The sequence below is a fragment of the Dermacentor andersoni genome, chromosome 9 (genome assembly GCF_023375885.2).
Source record: "Dermacentor andersoni chromosome 9, qqDerAnde1_hic_scaffold, whole genome shotgun sequence".
Classification (NCBI taxonomy): domain Eukaryota; kingdom Metazoa; phylum Arthropoda; class Arachnida; order Ixodida; family Ixodidae; genus Dermacentor; species Dermacentor andersoni.
Genome location: NC_092822.1, coordinates 44,495,359 through 44,514,610, shown reverse-complemented (window position 1 = coordinate 44,514,610; position 19,252 = coordinate 44,495,359). Strand labels below are relative to the sequence as shown.

The 19,252-nt window shown below is 43.5% G+C and overlaps 1 protein-coding gene across 2 annotated transcripts; it reads right to left on the bottom strand.

Moving 5' to 3' along the window:
- Nucleotides 1-4,119: 4,119 nt before the first annotated feature.
- On the bottom strand, nucleotides 4,120-19,199 carry NitFhit (NFT-1 protein). Of its 2 annotated transcripts, XM_050175650.3 has the most exons (11): nucleotides 18,992-19,199; nucleotides 18,567-18,781; nucleotides 17,853-18,008; nucleotides 17,046-17,249; nucleotides 14,417-14,527; nucleotides 11,860-11,961; nucleotides 10,655-10,829; nucleotides 9,299-9,415; nucleotides 7,789-7,934; nucleotides 6,677-6,775; nucleotides 4,120-4,325 (listed from the first exon to the last, which is right to left on the bottom strand). In XM_050175650.3, the coding sequence occupies exons 1-11, from the start codon at nucleotides 18,993-18,995 to the stop codon at nucleotides 4,233-4,235; spliced, it is 1,422 nt and encodes a 473-aa protein (XP_050031607.1). In that variant the 5' UTR covers nucleotides 18,996-19,199; the 3' UTR covers nucleotides 4,120-4,232. The 2 variants fall into 2 exon arrangements, with proteins under 2 accessions (XP_050031607.1, XP_054924900.1); XM_055068925.2 differs by lacking the exons at nucleotides 14,417-14,527; nucleotides 17,046-17,249.
- Nucleotides 19,200-19,252: the final 53 nt, after the last annotated feature.

The following is a 19,252-nucleotide window of genomic DNA, read 5'->3' as shown; positions in this document are numbered from 1 at the left end:
AACGCAATATTCAGAAAGCATGGCGGCAGACACTCTTTGCGTCACCAGTGATCGCTGGGCGATTACTGAGGAGGCCGAATGCAGTTACGATGCATCAAAAAGATTCTCGCTTTCACGTACAAAAATGCATCATCTCAGTGTCGCCAGCACCCACCAGTGGCGCAAGAGAGTACCAGCCGCCATGCTGTCTAAATATTGCGTTTCAATCGCTGAGCACCGTACATGCCTTGAGTCTGTCCCGTCCATGGTGCACGCTTGTTAAACCTGCAAGTTAGAACCAATTCGCCCACCAACGCATTCTATGAAGGCATCTATAGACCATTTTGCTGTTTACAAACAAAGACCCTGGAAATGATCTGTCTTTGCCAGCAGAAATAACTCAGTGGCAGGAAGGACAATGGTGGACCGCTGTAGTGCATCACACAAAGGTTTTCAACTCAGCCTTTTCCTCTGCAGCTAGCCACAATTTTACAAATACATTTTCACTCAAACAAAAAATTATACATATTCACACTTGAGGCATTTTTATTTAAAATGGTAGCAAGATGTCTCGTAAGTTAAACGAACTTGAAGACGCACTTTCTATCTGGCATGAGGCACAACCTCACTGCTGCCATGGCCGTTGCAGAACAGTCTATAATCTGTGAAAACCAACGAAAAAAGTGGCAAACGCATCACTGCCCGACTTGGAGATAATGTATGAATGCACCAACCCATAACATTAATTTCCGTGACATCACGACAAAGGCAAACTTATTTCAATATTGTCATTTTCCAGGAACTGTATTTGGGAGCGAAAAGGAACGGAGGATAGATGCAGAGACATTTTGTTCGCGGGGCTTGTACTAAATTCCTAGGTTGTCATTGAGTCTACAATGCCACAATGATTGGCATGCCTTGTCAGTTTTACATTTACAAGGTTCTTAAGGCGGTAACGCAAGCAAAATCAGAAGCATCGCCAACAGGACTTCATAAATATCAGTTATACGCAGGAAGTTGTAAAGTTTCGTTTGCACTGCTGGTGGCTATATACAGTTGAACCTGGTTACAACATGCTTATATGCTAAGATAGATATATCAGGTAATTTGATATACCAAGGCTCACCAATAACAAAGTAAGCCTTTGTGATGCATTTGTTATATATACAAATTTGTCATCTTCCGTGGTGAAAAGAAGCATGGAAGGAATCGATTTATTGAAAACAAAACTGTGTGTACTAGTATGCCGTAATGTTTGCCTTTGCCTTTACCTGTTACTAAGGGCTACAAAACACATCTGACATTCTCCACCCATCAGATTGTGTTGGCCTGCTTCAGTTCGATTCCCTCGTTACCAGCACAGTACCGGCGCAGCACACCCACAGCAGAGAGGGCACCCTAGAGCGTCGGGCAAGGTGGCTCTTTACAATCAAGGATCTGACTGCGAGCGGGGGCATCTGCTTGCAGTGCTATCATTCCTATCATTTCCAAAGTCTTGGGTAGATTTGAGGCAGTGGAAAACATAGGACTTCCAAAGAGTGCGAGAGCTCCATTATCTAGCTTAGCCGTCTTTGCTACATAGGGCGTTTTATTTTTTAGCTGCACCAAATCGTTAAGTATTGCCTGCGGCAAATAGCACAATTCTAACCCTTGAACTAAATTACCCAGTGAGGTGGCCACTACAGTCAGCCACTTATAACAATATTCAAGTGCCACGAAAATTCCGTTGTTATAACCGATAATTGTTATGACCGGGTTGCATAAAAAATCAAACTAGGGGAATGGCAGAGCTGATGTGAGAAAACTATAATGGTGGGTAGGCCAGTGCCCCTCCCCACTACCTTCCTCCATCTGCCTGTTGATTGTGTTCACCCGTTTAACTGCCTCCTTGGCGTTCCGATCGCGTGTAACAAGCCGCGGCTGTCGGCGTTAAAGAATGGCACTGCTATAACAACTGCAAAGAGGGGTCACAGGCGGCAAATGATATGCGACGTTCGCCGAGACATCGCTTTGGTGGCCCCAAAGGGGGCCTTTTAAACAATGCGAGAAGGTTGCCGTGGCAGCCCATCAGCTTGAGAAATCCAAAAGAAACGCTGAAGCAAGATCGCCACAAGCATCTCGCCACATACTTCTCACTGGCTTGCACGAGAAAACTCTGTCCATCAGCCTTGCATGCTTTACGCGAAGTTTGCCGACATTCTTCTCCAAGGCACCCAAGTGCTGTACGGAAGATTCCTTGCAAAAATGAAGCCCCGAAGAGAGGGACTGAATCATCTGCCGGGCCTCCTGTGAGGAAAATGTTGAGGCAGCCTGCCGTACCGTGTCATCGATACTGTTCTCGCCGTCGATATCCGATGCAAGCACATTCGCGATGATCACCTCATTGGTTAGGAGCACTTAGTTTCGAAATCTATAGCCGTGTGCTTTCCTTTCACCGGCAACGTCGTGCATTGCTGATGATCAGCGGGCGGATCAGCCATTTTCCATTTCAGCGGTGAGTCAAACGAGGCTGAGAAACCACATGGCCAGGGACGATTTTGACGCAACCAACAAAGACGAACGCGTGCAATTAAAGCTGTTTACAAAACTGCGCTGAATGAGGATCCAGCAAGCAATCTGGGAGCAGGCCATTTGGCACAGTCAATTCGTGTTTCAGACGGGTGGAAGGGCAATGGGAGAGAGGCACGCAGAGAAGGCTGGAAAATGAGCGCGTGGCAGTTGTTCGGGCAGCAGGTCATCATTCAGTGGCTCGAATTTGTTGTTTTCCTTTTTTTATTTTCAAGGATTTCGTATTTCACTACCTTTCGGTATGGACACCCAGCAGCCAGACTTTATCGTTATAACTGATAATGCGGCATCGAGGCATTGTAGTAGGCGGGTTATTTCACCATGGAAAACATACAGAAGTTGACGGTGCAGCAGCTTCTCGTTGTTATAACCGATATATTGTTAAAACCGGTATCGTTACGAGTGGATTCGGCTGTACTTTTATGAGAAATCAAAATGTCTCATTGATTAAATAATGAAATCACACTAATAATTTTTAATGAATTATTTCTTTAATTATATACTTTATGGCACATATTTCGATTTATGCATTTTAGCCAGTGAGCTCGCAAAGTGTATTTACTTGGAACGAATTCTCAGGACTACATCAGTTTCAGACATTAATTTTCAATGTGTCTAATGAAATGCACCGGTCTGCCAGTTACTTTTGTGATGCAATGCAAAAAACAACATTTTCTTGAAAAAGTAAGTGGAACAGTGCATTCTTGCTGCAAATTTGGCAGCGCATATCTCGAAACTAGTGCCATCCTCACAATTAGCTGTAAGTTGTTAATGTCATTCATGTACGAAATGTACAAATATGCCTTGTATACTCACTATATTCGTGGACAACTTTCTGTGGCAATGAAGGGAAACCTAGGAAGTGGAGCTTCTGCACAGTTAACGTGCCAAGTGGTCAGGCAGCATTTGACAGTGCTTTTGGTTACTAAGAACAGACGCTGAATCGACGCAGCTCCTACGTGCAATGGTTTCGTGTTTCCCCAGAGGTGAAGGGGAAAGCTGCAAAATAAGTAAACCTTCACGCTCAGTGGTGTGTGTGTTCCGTGTCTTATTTAACTGTGGTTAATAAGGTGTTTATGTTTTCTCTTCCTCAGCCTAAACTAACGTAGATTAATACGCGGGACTCTTTTCAGAAGTGCTCTCACTTGTGCACGCTTTGCCCCCGTAGCTTTCTCTTCATAGCCACATAAAGTTGTTCGCAAGCATAACTACTATTCCAGAAGTAGCTGTTGCTGGGCTAGTAGCAACTAGTAGTAGCATAGTAGTAGTGACAATTTGTACATCAAAATATGTGCCATAATGTAACTAATGAAGAGGTTAATTACCATATATATATTCATTATTTGATAAGCATATTGATTTCTCGTAGAACTATTGGCCACCTCATCGAGCTATTTAGATCAAGGGTTTGAATGGTGCTATCAGCCACAGGCAATTTTTAGAAATTTGGTGCAGCTAAAAAATGCATCCTGAAATTTATTTGCTTTGATACGCATACATCTGCGAAGGCTTTTAGCAAATGCTACACAGCTGCATTCATCTATCTTACAACAGAGTCCTGTAGGCTGAAAATTATTTTGGAAAGTCTTTAAATCACTTTTATTTACAAGCATTATACGTATTTGTACGTTAATGTACGAACACTACGGAAATAAAGCATAAATCCTAGGAGTTGCTAATATTCGTCATTGAAATAACGCCCTCAGCAGCCGTGCTTCTTCTGCCATCTCCTCAGCAGACCGTTTTGGCTTCTTGTCGTCCTTGTCATGTTCTTGAAGCTGCAAGGTTGCACAAGAAACACCATGAACAAGAAATAACTTGGAGAGGAAGGCTTGTACCGAACAAGCTAACTACACTCGGTGTCCCATTTATCGTGTTTAAAAAAGCAAGCAAATCCTTCTGTGCGGTTGAAACCAACCCGTACATTGTCGGCAAGCTCGAGGAGAAGCATCCAGTATTTTTTATTCTCATAAGTAGAGTTCTAAAGAAATTTATTTACTGAAAGTTCAGAACGGCTAACATGACGGGAACAGAACAGAGAGTACAAGCTCAAGCGTTGATCTTGTGCCTCGCGCCGGTGCTGGTGATTGGACAGCACTCCTCGTGTTTGCTACAGAGTGGTTAGCACTATTTAAAACACTTCTTAATTATCAACTTTACGGCCACAATCAATGTCCATACGAGGCTTGTAAAGCACATTTCAAAACATCAATTTCAGGTGTTTGCGACACTTTAAAGTTGCAGAGCTTCTTTTTCTGAGAAGTTATCAAAAAGCTGCCACAGCCTGCTGCTTGGACACCACACAAGCTTTCAATATGCAAAAACGAGCTCTGCAAACACAGAGGCATCATATGAGTTCATAAGATTTCATATGCAAGAACTTGAGCGAGGAACAGGAAAATGACGTCAAGTGGAAGAAAAATTTAAAGAAATTGAGCAGTAACCATCAGAGGATGATTGTCACAGTCAAGCAACAGCTTCCCAGTAGCTCTTCTCATATGTGCAACTGGGACAATTATTAATGCTGCTAGTTAATGCTATGAGGCATGCGGGCATGCTGCAATGCACCCATCAGGTAGTCTTCAACCTCACCATGCAGCGGAACGAGAGATGCACCAATGTATATATTCATTTCTCTTGTACATGTACTCATAGTTATCAGGTATACTGAGGTGAGCGTCTCACAAAGCATTGTCTGAGCTGCAAAGCGCTTTTCTTTAATCCTCTGTTCATATGCCATTGCTCCAGCAGAGCACATCATGTTCAACCATGTGTGGTCTACACAGAACGGTATTTCTGCGCCACAAAACAGTAAAAGCAACCCCTGAATCTCCGTATCGGACCCTCGAAGCACTACACTTGTAATCTCGCAAGTAATCTTCCAATATAGTAATCTGCAGTGACCTCACAATGACCTTGTTAACTCTTTGGTGCCGGGTGTCTTTCTGAAATGCAACAAATTCAGTATCTGTCCAAGTAACGCATCGGCAGACTTTAAATGCAAATGCTATATATAGGCGAGATGCTAGTAAACAACCCACATATATTTTCACAGAAATGCTAATTAATTATTTTAACTAAGATGATTAGAATTCCTTGGGCAACAGGGACTCTTTGTTGCTGTCATTGTCTGTCCCTTGAAAACACCTCATAATGAATGTGAAGTCCCCCAATTCAGAGTTGATAAGAATTTTACTGAATTTCTGCATTGTTAAAGAAAAAAAAAGCACAGGCTTTTCGTGCCATTCCGCTATGTTGAAAAATGAAAGACGTAAGCAACAATGCCGGTTGATAAGCTTTGTTGCGCCATCTGCCGCCATAAACACAAAACCTCCCATAAAATTCTTGTTTAACCAACTTCTGACTAGACGCTACCAGTCTATGGATGCTTCAAATTCATGAAATGTCCAGGAAACATTCAGGGATATGCATCAGAAGCCAAACAAGCATTACTCAGGAAAATTTTGCAGCCCCTTCCGTTTAAGAAAAATCCACCGGCGACAGTACTTATTTGCATAAGAAGTCAAATTTTAATATAACAAAATTTTGATGTAATGAAGCAACTTGCGTCTTTTACCCATTCTGGTTTATTGAGGTTTAGCTGTACTACTGTACCACTATAACAACGTTAAAAATTCGAGATTTGAGACAATATTGGTTCTACTGAAGAGAATATTCGTTTGCTTGCAGTTCACGTATGCATTTTGGCGGCAAAAATGTCAAGTACTCAGCATGAGCAACTTGAAAAAGCATATCCTGGATGCACATGCAGGCACTGGCCAGCAACTTGGCTTGACTGGGCTGCAGCTTGGCTTGACTGGCCTGCAGCTGGCAAGCCAATGTGCTGATCACATGTGATAACACCGATCACATGATCGTGTACCAACAGCCATGCAAGGCGTCAAAGTCGGCTCATTGGAGGCATCAGGGCCTGCGTTTCTTTTGCACAGAGTACTTGAAGATAATAATTTCTTTTGCCTATATCACCATGCACAATTCTAATAGATTGATGAGCACATGTTATCAGATATAATGAGGGGACTTTCAGGTCAGGTGCGACTTAACAAGGTTTGACTGTACAAAAATTATGACCAGTTAGAACTAGAATTAGCTAGGCCATAGAACTGACCTTGACATAGACGTTGTCATTGTGAGAGAAGTCACCCGGTTTCCTCGGAAGCACGTGCACGTGAATGTGGTTTATTGATCTGCCGGCATCAGGGCCATCCTGAAAAATTAAAGTCATGGTTAAACTTTGTACAGTACGTTATGTATTTAGTCTACAACAAAACATGCCCTGCAGTATCTGAGTGGACTTTCCCTCTTTCTTTTTTCTACATTAAATAATTGTCCTGGACCTTGAAATCGAGGAAAGCACACTAGTAAGCCCCTGAGCGTCCTAAATGATTTATTGCAGTAGAAACTCATTCATACAATTTGGAAGAAACTGAGAGAAATAACATACTAACCAGGAAAACGTACTATCTGAAGTAACTAAAGAATTTGGACAGACTCAACTATTGCTGACATTTACGTAATGCGAAGCATCGCATGGATTGTTGAGACACGAGATGACACACGTCGAGCTGGTGGTGCTCCGACACCCTGAGACACGTTTTGTTGTTTTCCTATTGCATGGCATTTTAAGAGGGCGGCGGGAAACCGAGACAAGATCGAGCTGGTGGGCGACGCCCGATACCGCCGAAGCGAAACGTGATGCTCTCATCATGCTGCCTACAGCAGGGAACAGCAGCACATTTGGATCATCGCCTACTAAAACCATGCAGTACGCTATCAATGGCACTATGCACCATGTGCTGTGAAGCAGATACGTGAAGACGCTTATCGCAATAGGTTTGGCGGCGATAGTTGTGAATTCAGCGTGCAACGAGCCGGGCGGAGATTTGCTAGTAATGGAATAAGAAACTGTGCGCTGTTGCTTTCATGTGAGACGGCGGCTTGATTACACACGCCTTGCACCTTATATATATATATATATATATATATATATATATATATATATATATATATATATATATATATGGCATCCAGCAGGCCAAAAATGTATACGATCGCAGTCTGCAGCAGGGAACGGCAGTGCGTTTCGGTTATCGCCTACTAAAAGCGTTCGCTACACTTCCGACGGCACCACATGCTGTAAAACACATAGGCGAAGATGCTTATCGCAATACGATTGGTGGGGATTGCTGTGAATAGATGCGGTCGTGACAGCCAACTTGCCTGTATGGACACTGTGGAAGAAGAGGCACCAAAGTGCTTCTCCACAGCCCTCTGCACCTTTTGGACCACTAGAAAGAGATCTTGAACTTCTTCGCTCGACAGGTCGCTCAGCCGAAGCGCTGGTCTGAACGGTGCTACCAAGACGTCTGACAGAGGTAAAATCATGGAAAAAGAAGCTGATGCAATGACATATCTGTAGAGTTGTGTAATAAACAACTAATGTGCAATCGAAGAGGAAACTAGTGTTAACGTCTCTGTACTTTCGTGACTTGTGTCATAAATGCTAGTGAGTTTTGATACTCAACATGCCCCTATGTCACAATGCTGTATGCTCTTCACAAAGTACAAACGTGCTGAGTTAAATTAATCAAACACAATAATGTACAGGCTGGATTACATGCAGAGAAAGAGAGAGACATCCAAATGTTCATGCCATCTGCATACTTGTGATCGTCTGTAGTCTATCACGAGCAGACATACAAGAGATATACAGACAGGGCAAGCATTTATATACACACACACAAGTTAACTACTGCAATAAAGGCACATTACAAGCACAGCTAACTGTGCTGATGCAGTCCATAACACATGCAAATTATCGAGAAATGTTCCTTCTGACTGTTCTGGCAGTTACTGATATTATATTTGCCGATGTGACGGTGACTCACGATACCGGCAGTTCGTGACGATCCAGCCTCTAGGTGCCGTCACCATGCAGCTTGTGGCACACAAAGCACCGGAACACTTTAAATACACTATGGCAGTGTAGGCAAGACAGTGTACGGTCGGCCATGCCCTCAGCAACCCGGTTACAGTTAACTAGAATATATGGGCAGTCCACCGACCAAAGAGCGCCTCACCTTCTCGTGCTACTCATAGCAGTGGTGTAGTTGATGCTAGCTATTGACCATGTCTAGCAAATCGTAGCTCTACCCATTGCCGGTCTAGACCACATGTCTGCTACGATGCCAGATGCATACTCCAGACTGACCATGCTCCCGGCGCACTTTGCCGTGATGTACCTTCAATAGTTGGCAAATGCAGCGCCACTGCTGTTGGCGGCACAAAATGCATCAGGCAGAGAATACACTCTAGCCTGGTTGTGCTGGACCTGCTCCCGTACCATCTGGCCTGGTAGCACCAGCCTGGTCTGTCGAGTTTCCACAGGCTGAACACTTATATGCCCTGGCTAGCCTGGTAGCGTTAGCAGACTGCCTTGCAACAAGAAGATTATGAGCTTCCCCGGCAGCAAAGGCAGCTCTAAAGTTTCCTCTTACCCTCCACCAGCTCACTTGCAGAAAAATCCTAGCGCCGCCTTATTTGTCAGACCACCGCATTCCAGCCTCCTCCTCTTTTTTTCCTGCACACAATTCTTTCTTCCCGGCTTTCCTGGTCTTGGTTGTTAGTTTCACAATGGTTCTAATACAATACTATGGCACGGCCCTTTGAACGTCTCTCGAAGCAAACACAGCCCCGATAAACAACAAGGTAACATGAGGGTCAAGGATACGTCCTGGAAGCACAGGCATTTTGTTGACAAACGCCATAGACAGGGAAGACTTGTAAAATATCTGCGACTCCTCCAACGTCACCTGGCCAAACTGGTACTGGTCCTTGTCTGGTACTTCTGTTAAAAGCATAAATAATATTGGAGTGTCTTAGAAAGGAAACCGCAAGCTGCGACTTATCCAAGTGAGCAGATCGCAAAGCGTGCTTTAGGTGACTGACTCAGAGGTAGCCAGAAAGTGAAAACCAGCCAGCAAAAGCCAAAAGTGTCAGGTCACATGGCAGCCCATGTCGAAGAGGGAGCTGCTCTCTCCACGTTAAAGTTGATAATCCCTGAATCTCATCTCTCAGAATTTGTCCCACACTAAAAAATGAAAACCAGGAAAATCTGGCAAGAACATAAGCTGTACAGAGCCTGCTTGCTGCAATACTGTCAATGTTGTGCCATATGTATGCCTGACACCACCTGCAAAACACGCAAGCTGACAATTTATGTCCTGTACGTATATTAAGAGGTACTCAGCAGGTGGGTTCTGGGTGAAGAAAGCAAAATGGTTGACCTAAAATCATGCGGCAACTGCTCATTACAGCCAAACTCGCCTGTATCAAGCTTGCATCTAGCACGAAAATGTCTTTGTTATATCTGGTATTTGTTACAGGCATATATTTGTCACACACTAATAACAGCAAGACAAATGTGATATTTATTCCATTTATAACTGATAATTGATTACATTCAGGTTTTTCACTGTTTAACTGTGCAAGCACTTCTAACTGGCACACAAAATTGTACTGCTGCTCCAAATCTTCTGTTCCATATAGGTAATTCTTCCAAACTATGCTGACACACGAATATTGATCTCTTATTGTGTGCCAACCCCTTCTCTATTTTGCACAAATAAAAACATTCGAGTTGTAGTTAAAGATGCTTGTAAGTGTGGCTAAAACATCTAGAGTTAGTTTCACAACAATTGTTACCCTATGGTAAAATTCATGTACTTGTTTTGAAGAAAGCTGAAGCGGATGTCTTTTTTTTTCAGTTGGAATGTAAACTGCCTTGCACTCTATAGCAAGTTATAAAATGGTACGTGTTGCAGGACTGGCGACTCCAATTTCTAACCCCAAGTGGTTGCAGACGCCCGAGTTTGTTGGTGTGTCCAGAATCACCAGAAAGGCTGTCCACAGAGTGCCTTTCTTCGCGTTGGAAAATGTGACATGACTCGTTCTTGTACAACTGCAACTGATGCTGAAACCTGGCTTTCTCTCACTTGAGCATTCGGTTCCAAATGACTCAGATGCTCAGAACCGGTATGTTTCAAAATCTCGACAAGCATGAGGACTAATGAGCGGCAGTACTTGCCATTGCTATTGGCGCTCCAACAAGGTGAGAGGTTTCCGTAGAGGTCAGTCCGTCGGTGATCCCAAACGGGAATAGCACGTCGGACCTTCTTGATCAGATCGTGGTTGATCTCGGCCAATGCCAGGCCGACCGTGTCCGAGCATTGAGCCACAACACAGCCCCACGGGTCCACCACCTGACGGGGCAAAAAAGAAAGATGTGCACATCATCCCAGCACTAAAGGGGCACACACTAAACCGAAGGACCGAATCGCCTGAGACTGGAGGACCATTGTTATAGAACTTTATATTATTTGCCAAATGTAGCCAAAATCTACAATGCCACGGAAAGCCGGTTAGATGGTATTGCCACTGACTTTTCATTTGTGCTTTTTTTGTGGCCAACCAAGTTTCCGCAGTACTTAGCAGGCAAAGCTGCAGAAGCTACGCACATAGTCCAGTCATAGAAGTTTTGCTCAATGCATTTTGCAGTGCAATTTTTTTTTTCTGCGACAATCTACATGCAGTAGCTACAGTAGAACCTTGTTGACATGTTTTCAAGAAAACGCAACAACAATACGAGACAGCAGGGAAAGCATAACCATCAGGACAGCAGCAAATCGTTGCACTAATGTCAGAAACAGCTCTGAATGGCTGCTGGCACTCATACTCAGACAGGGGACCGAGTGTGCGCCTGCATATAATTAAGGGCTACGTACAATGCTCCATGACAGTGGCCCTTTTTCAAATCTTGACATGCTTCACCGCATAACACAACTTTACTGCGGCAAAGATGACTGAAGAGAACCAGCAATTATGCAACACATATGTTCGTGAAGCATCTTGTAAAAGACAGGAAGCGAGTGAAAATTCTGCCATGGCTTTACTCGGGTATGGCAAGAGGTGTGCACATGCACCGAAGACGAGTTTCCTAGGTCACAGCACTAAACCTTGTAAATTGCTCAAACACAGTTGCACATAAAAGAAATTTATAATTTGCTCACCATTTTTTCTAGCCATGGCAAGTACATTTTTACAAAAAATATTATTTAAGTGAAAAGTTAATAAGTAATCAATTAATTCTTAATTGGTATGCCTAGCTATCTGCAAAGGAAAGCAACGTACCAAAATACAAGTTACAGAAAGAAAACGATACGAGTTATCATGACACATCGTAACAAAACTCTTCCTTAAATAATCAAAAGCTTTAATGGGACAATAACTCACCAGCGCATGTCCATAAGAAGACCGTTTGGAATTGTGCTGCCCAACTTGTGCAGCAGACACAACGTAGCACTGGTTCTCGATTGCACGCGTTCGCATCATTGCCTGCATCCACAAAAACCAACGAAAAACAGAAGAACATTTAAATAATACTACTGGTGGCGGTTCTTAATTGTTATTAATGATTTCTTTATTAATCCATGTGCTTGTACAGGCACACTTCTGCCCCACCTGTGCATGTGCTGCTTGTGAGTGGGCATGCTCTGCAGTCACACACCAAGTAAAAACAATGGTGACAGAGAACACAACAAGAGTAGCACAGAAAAGAAGAATGCAAGAATGGAATGAGTATTTCTATGTGACAAGAAAGTGGTGGAAAGAAAGAACAAAATGAAAATCTTCACCTTGCAAATAGATTATGGTAATGCTCAATACTATGCAGAATTGGAGACGATTGTGCTCAATAGATGAACACAAACAGATTGCAGCGAGTTCTCTGCACTTCTGTTCTAACAAGGAGGCCAGTTACCCCACCAAAGAAAGTGAGCAGATGAAATTGTTCATTTCCTTTAGAGCATCCATAGTGCTACAGAACCCATGAGAAATCAAGCATGTTATAGTTTAAAACTCCTCTGCACCTCTTACTAAAGCCGTTTTGCTTCCACTGCATAGTACATCAATTCATGTAGGCAAAAATATACACTCCCCAAATGCCTCCCTTCATTAAACAAACTTTTTCTTTCCCACAGATAATACACTGTATGAAATAGAAGCATGAACACCATCCCCTTTTCTGCAACGGCAATTGCAAACTCGAAACCCAGTTTACCACGGCTGTTGGTCCTATCCATTATGCCTGTTCACCGTATCCATTACGTATCCATGATGCATGTTGTCATCATTGTCAAGCCACCATTATCGTATCATCATCACTAGGCCAACTCTTCATTCTCAGTTACAGTCTCATCATGAGGTGAAATTATTGTAGGCGAGGGACCTTGTAATTGCGGCACCCAAATATATTTCAACAACCTGGGGTCCTTTAAGGTGCGACCTATCCACAAGATCTCCTCATCACGAGAAACAAATCTACAGAATAAAAATGGGTTAACATGTGTAGGGCAGTTCCAAGTAATGACAGGCAGCTTACTGCTATCTTCGGTGAAAAATAAATGTATAAACATCGCTTTCTACCAGTACTAATGTATCAGGCAAGAACTTAAGGTTTTTAACAAGAGGCTTGAGAGGAAGTTAAGGACAGTGAAACAAGCAATGGAACAAAAAATGTTAGCAATAACGTTAGGATGCAGGAAAACAGTGGCGTAGATTAGAGAGTAAATGGAAGTAGCCAAATTCTAGTTGACATTAGGAGGAAGAAATCGAGCTGGGCAGGCCATGTTAATGCATATAGGGCAGACAACTGGTGGTATATTAGTCACAGAATGGGTGCCGGGAGAAGGGAAGTGCAGTCGAGAATGGCAGAAAACTATAGGTAGTGAGATGAAATTAGGACATTTCCGTGTATGAGATGGGGCCAGACGGCATGAGAAAGGGTAATGAAAGATCACTAGGATAAACATTTGTTCTACAGTGGACACAGACAGGACGACGATGATGAATGCATATGGTACACGAGCACTTTTGTACAAGCCATAAGGCAAATAAAAACTATATACTTTTCCCACCACCGACACTGGGTAAAGGCTCACGTTCCTGCAAAAATGTGCTGTTGAGTGTTGGATGCGCCAACCACTTCACTATTACGTGGCATTGGCGCAATGTACTCTGTAGAGGGTGGCGATATGGGCTTGTTGATTGGTCACCATGGAATGGTAACCAACAAGCCCATATCGCTATCCATTCCATGGAATGGTATCTAGATAGCGCAGCAAAACATGGACACAAGAAGAAACGAAGACATGCACTTGTCTTCGTTTCTTCTTGTGTCCGTGTTTTGCTGCGTTATTCGGATACCATTTCATGGTAATCCGTAGGTTTCACTGCATAGGAGACTCTGAGAGTGACAGCGTCTGTGCATGCATTTTGGAGGCCAGAACAGGCAACACTGTCATGGACGAGGGCAAAGTTATGTGCATCACAAGGACACTGTTATTGAGAAGATGGCAGTGGCTGAAGTGAGAGACTGCTGCTGCTGTAGCCAAACAAGTCCAGAGCCAGAGGGATCACTGACGTGCTGATATTTTCTGTTTTGTCTGCTCAGTAACAAACAGCTAAACCATTGTGAAGAGTATGTCAATGTCTGCTTCAATTTAAGCTTCTATCTCATAGGCAGACGTTCAGGGTCATGAACAGCTGAGCCGGCATTATGTCGCAGTTAATCAGTCCTGATGAATTCACAACTTTACTAAAACCACCAGATTAGTTTAGTCTGATAACATGTGGCAAATACTCCTTCACACATGAAATGTGACATTCAAAAGCAACATTCAAGTAGAATTTGCAAACAGAAAGAAAAAGAGAATAAAAAAAGAAATGATACACATCATAAACATTCACAAGGTTTGAGCAGACACAATATGCACACAGCAAATAAACCCACCTCCCAGTGAGCCATTCCGGTGGGCACAGTAAATGCTGAAGGGTACGTCAGTATCTCAGCACCCATTTTTGTCAAGCTGAGGGAAAATTCTGGAAACCTGAGGTCATAGCAGTGGAGTCAAGTAGTCAAGGAAGCAATACAGCTGCAGAATCTCTCCTAACTGGTTGTTATAAGTTAAAGCTGCACCAGTTTTTCTTAGGTACAGCCAATCTGAAATTGAACACTGCCTGTGAACAGCGGGGACATAACATATTTCTACATGATCAACAGTGGTTAAACAAGGGATGCATGCCTCAGGCCACAGCTGACATAACAACAAAGTGACATGTCTTCGTCAGGACAGTCTGGTGTTTTGAACTAAACAAAGTAATTATGGATTTGCACCAACTAGCCCACCAACGTATTGTGCAGTAACTGCACTTTCTACTTCGCGTTTTTTTACTCTTAAAGGGAGACCTCTTTATACAAGTCAGTTTCTTTCATGGGTCGGCATGCCGCACCTGAGTACAGTGACTCATACTTGCTCCCTACTCTTTTCACAGGCGTGAGATTGAATTTTAGTGAGTGGCAAAAGTGGTGAATGGATGAGAGTATGAACAGGAGTGAGCACCAGTTAACATGAGTACATGAGGGTGATTTTGAGTGGACTTGAGCGTCAACGTGAGCGACTGTCAGCCAGTGTAAGTTGATGTGAGCATTTATGGGAGTGCCAGCAACTGTTAATTGAAGTGACCATAAATCTGAGTGAGTGCCGGTGAACATGGGTAGGAACACGAGTACTTAGCCTACGAAAATATTGGTGAGTAAGTATCCACTTATCCTGTCGACCTATGGTTTATTTGAACCCCCCCTTTTTAATATTTTTTTGCCTTTCTTGCTCGTTTTGAACTGTTTCCTTAGTTTTGGGAAGGCTAAGCCCACCAGATCGACGCCGCCCACGTACATGTGAAGAGTGTTCTGTTTTTGTCGCCCCCTGCTTATTGAAGGAATCTGCAGTGCAACCCCCCGCAGGTGTCTTCTTTGTCACAACCAAAACCCCCTTTTCAACATGTTGATTGCCTTGCCCTACTGACACCTACATTCTCCTTCTCAATCGAGGGTGGAGGAAAGTGAGCTACATAAACGCTGCCAAGGAAAGCATTTGTTGCTCTGGGTGTCGGTTACTTCCAGGCCTTCACCTTCCTGTGAACCTCTGCCTCATTCGTATTCGTAACGGAATCCAGCAGCAGCACTTAACCTGTCAACACTGTCAAGAAATGGGGGGCAAGCATGCAGCGTTAACCATACCTACATAAGCGGTGCCCCATATGCTGTGCCCAGTGTGGAAGCTACAACATGGGAGCATGAACACTTCTCTTGGACATGTCTGTAAACTAGCCACAGCTGGGCTCATCAAGCACATGCAATAAAGGGAGAGACAACCGCTCAGAACATGGCTCAAGATAACACCGCTAATGGAAAGATGGCTTATCGTATTGGTTAAAATGAGTCATGTCTTCCTTACAAAACATGAATTTATATTCTTAAGTCTTCACTAAATGTCGTGAAAAGTGACCTTTGGCACTCCACGTGGCAAAAACACGAAGATGCATAAGAGGCCTATCACGTGACCTTCTATTAGTGTACGCAGTTTGTGGTCTTCTATTAGTATTGAAATGCAGTACACCTTTTTTTTGTTATAATATTTTTCTGACTTACACTGTACAGATAGTGATAGTGAGTGAAAAAATTGTGCTGCCTTCGCCGTAATTTTTGAAGAGTTGGCTTGGTTTGTCTATCGACAGAATAATGATGGTGGGGGCCAGCCAGCCATGGCGTAGGCGTATGCTTGGGAAAAAATGCAGTACAAATGTAAGAAAGGTCGGCATAACAACACAAACTTATTGTACCTGCTTTTTATTTTCAAAAGTGGTTGAAAAGGTAAAAATGTAGGCAGTTAACCACAGTTGCACTCACTCCTGTGGAAGCAGAACGATGGGCAGCTTTCACAATTTGCAATGCGGGCTATCGATATCGTTCTCACTTCTCAGCGTTGCTGGAGGACTCTTACTTTTTTTAGAGGCTGCTCAGATCGAAAAATTCTGCTTACAAAATATACATGTGCTTTTGGGAGTAACTGCTGCAGGTGTAAACACTACTTAGGGTGAGCTTTGTGTTGTGCCATAAAACGTAAGGTCCTTCAAAATCGGTTGTCAGTCCCTTTAAACAGGTGCATGCATGCGACACACTTCATTTATAGCTGCTTGTCTCTTGAGAGGAACCCACATCAACTTGCGCTCGTAATTTTGAGTAGAATACTGAAGCTATCACCACAACTTCTGGCCACAGCAGATTCCCTATGCCACTGTTCTCAGTAGATGTACAGTTGGCCAGAGAGGTTTACAGGACACAGGTCCGGAAATCGGTGGCTGTGTTAAGTATAAATTATACATAACAATAATGGCCATCTTGAATTGTGAACCTGAGCTACGACAAGTGAAGGAGCGGCAAGCAGTTCAAATTGACTGTGGCAAGACAGTAAAGAAAAAAATTTTGGAGCTTTTCAATGTAGCTCGGCATGTTAAAAACATACAACGTACACACAGCTGTGCCGCAGACTGCGCCTCGTTTAACAAAAACAGAAGGATATAATTCCGAGGCCAACTTTTCCAGCAGGTGTTGTGACAGGTACGGGAATCGTCGACCCTGCAATGGTGTAGTCTGACTCCCGGCTCCTGAATGTCCCGACGTCAACATCGAAGAGATGAACCTTGCTGTACGTTCCCACCGTGTCCCCTGTACTGTTGATGACCACATGTGTGTTGTAAATGCGGCTGCTCGGTTCGTTTAGGTCCTGCAAAGTTTTATTCCCGTCAAAAGAAATTTTTGTTCTTGGAGAAATCCTGTCCTTGCTTCGCAGAAGAACATACAAAATGGCTTTTCAGAATGATCTCTTGGAAAGTAAAGATTAACAACTAAAACGAAGAAAAAGGAATGACAAATGCCCAAAGTAGTGTGTGAGCTTGATAACGTATTCCACTCACTGTCATTAAATAGCCATGCACAAGCTTTCATACATATATTGTAGTGACAGTATACATTCCAAATTGTGCAAAAACTTGTGCACAGAAAACAGTTTTCATTTACAAAATATTCACTGAGGCTGGTTTGTAAAATGTGTTATCGTTCGTCATGAAGGTGAAATACACTTTTGTAGCCTCACCTACAAATGAATATGTTGAAGCTATGCAAAACTGCTTCAACAAGAATGGCTTTATTGTGCTTTCTTCTAGACTTTGGCGACGACAGACATTTTGATAAGAAATGTAAATGTCATGCCATGAGGCACAAAATGCAGACAGAGAGTATGCCATTGTGGATATGCCTACGTATTCATCTTTCAAGCCCTAACTACACGAGGCAAGTCACTTATATCTTTAGAAAGCTTAGAACACACCTTAACATGGACACTGCCAAGTGATAGCCAAACGCCTAGCTTCCGTGCGAGTTCCTTGTACTTGGTAACGATTGGACCATCCAGTGGCTCGGCCAATTCATATGCTTGTGCCTTCTTTTCCGCTATGAAGTCAACTGCTTCCGGTAAAAAGACCACCTAAAAGACAACAATGATAGTTAAGCAAAATCATGGGATGCATGCTGTTATATATGAAAGATCTACTGTAAAATGACATTGCATATGGTAAATTTCCACCAAGTACCATGTTCCGTAAGCAAGCAAGCTTGGTTAATGCGAACGCCGTACATTGTTTCGCCGTAGCTGTGACAGATGGCACTACCAATATGTTGCAGTGAAATCGACACGTTTTGTTGGTGGCATCGCCCGAGACAACGCGCTTTTGATTTATTGTGAACGAAACAGGCAAGTGATTGATGCAAACTAAATTTACCAGGCAATGCTAACTCTGTGCTAAGTTTCAGCTCGAACAAGCAAACAGTTTTGCCTGAAGAGTCATGTATATTTGGTGCTCCTACCTACGAAACGTCCGAGCAGTAGATGCTAGTGTTTTAATACAAGAGTCCACAATGTGAAGGCAAATATTGTCAAGGCGGCGCTAACGGGCTGTGCGGCCGTCGTTACGCAGAAAAAATTTCAAAATCAACAAATTTTCCAGCTTCTATTTTGCTGCAATAAATGCTCTCGAGCTCTCACCTGGGCACCTCTCTCCCGAGCTTTTTGGATAAGCGCGGAGCACGTCTCAAAGTTGGCCGCCTTATCCGAAGTGGACGTCACTTGGCACACGGCGATGAGGTTTCCGTTTGAGGAACTCGTGCTAAACATCTTGCGTGCCGCCGATGGACCTACCAACGATCTCACGAGCAGCTCGTAGACCTTGCCTCGTGCGGTGCCAGATATGGCGGCCAAAGCTGGCGGAGAAACCGAAAGTTGACAGTCAGAACAAAGCGGAAATTACAAGCAATACGGCTGCTCGCAGCGATCCTATCACCCTGTTCTCTCGGTCGGCGATTGCACGTACTTAATTGCGCGGTCGTCACAGCTGCGAGCGGCCGAGATCGGACGACAACAAACTCAATGTCCAGTAACAATGCAAAACAGCAGCAGTGAAGCCGACGTACCCATAGTCGTAGGACGCTTGGCAGCTCGACAATTTACGTTCTCACGGCTGTTTTTACGGTTGGTTTCGGGTGCGACCGGTGCATTTCGCACTCGAAAATAACGCCGACAAGCGACCTAAGCACCTAGGGACATCTAGAGGTAACAACAAACATAGTTGTACTTCTCCAGTAGAGTAATACAAGTTGTCAATCCCCAAGTAATAGTGTCTGTGCTGCCCTCGAGCGTTCAAAAACTGCCACGCGTTGCTTCGCAAGCATTGC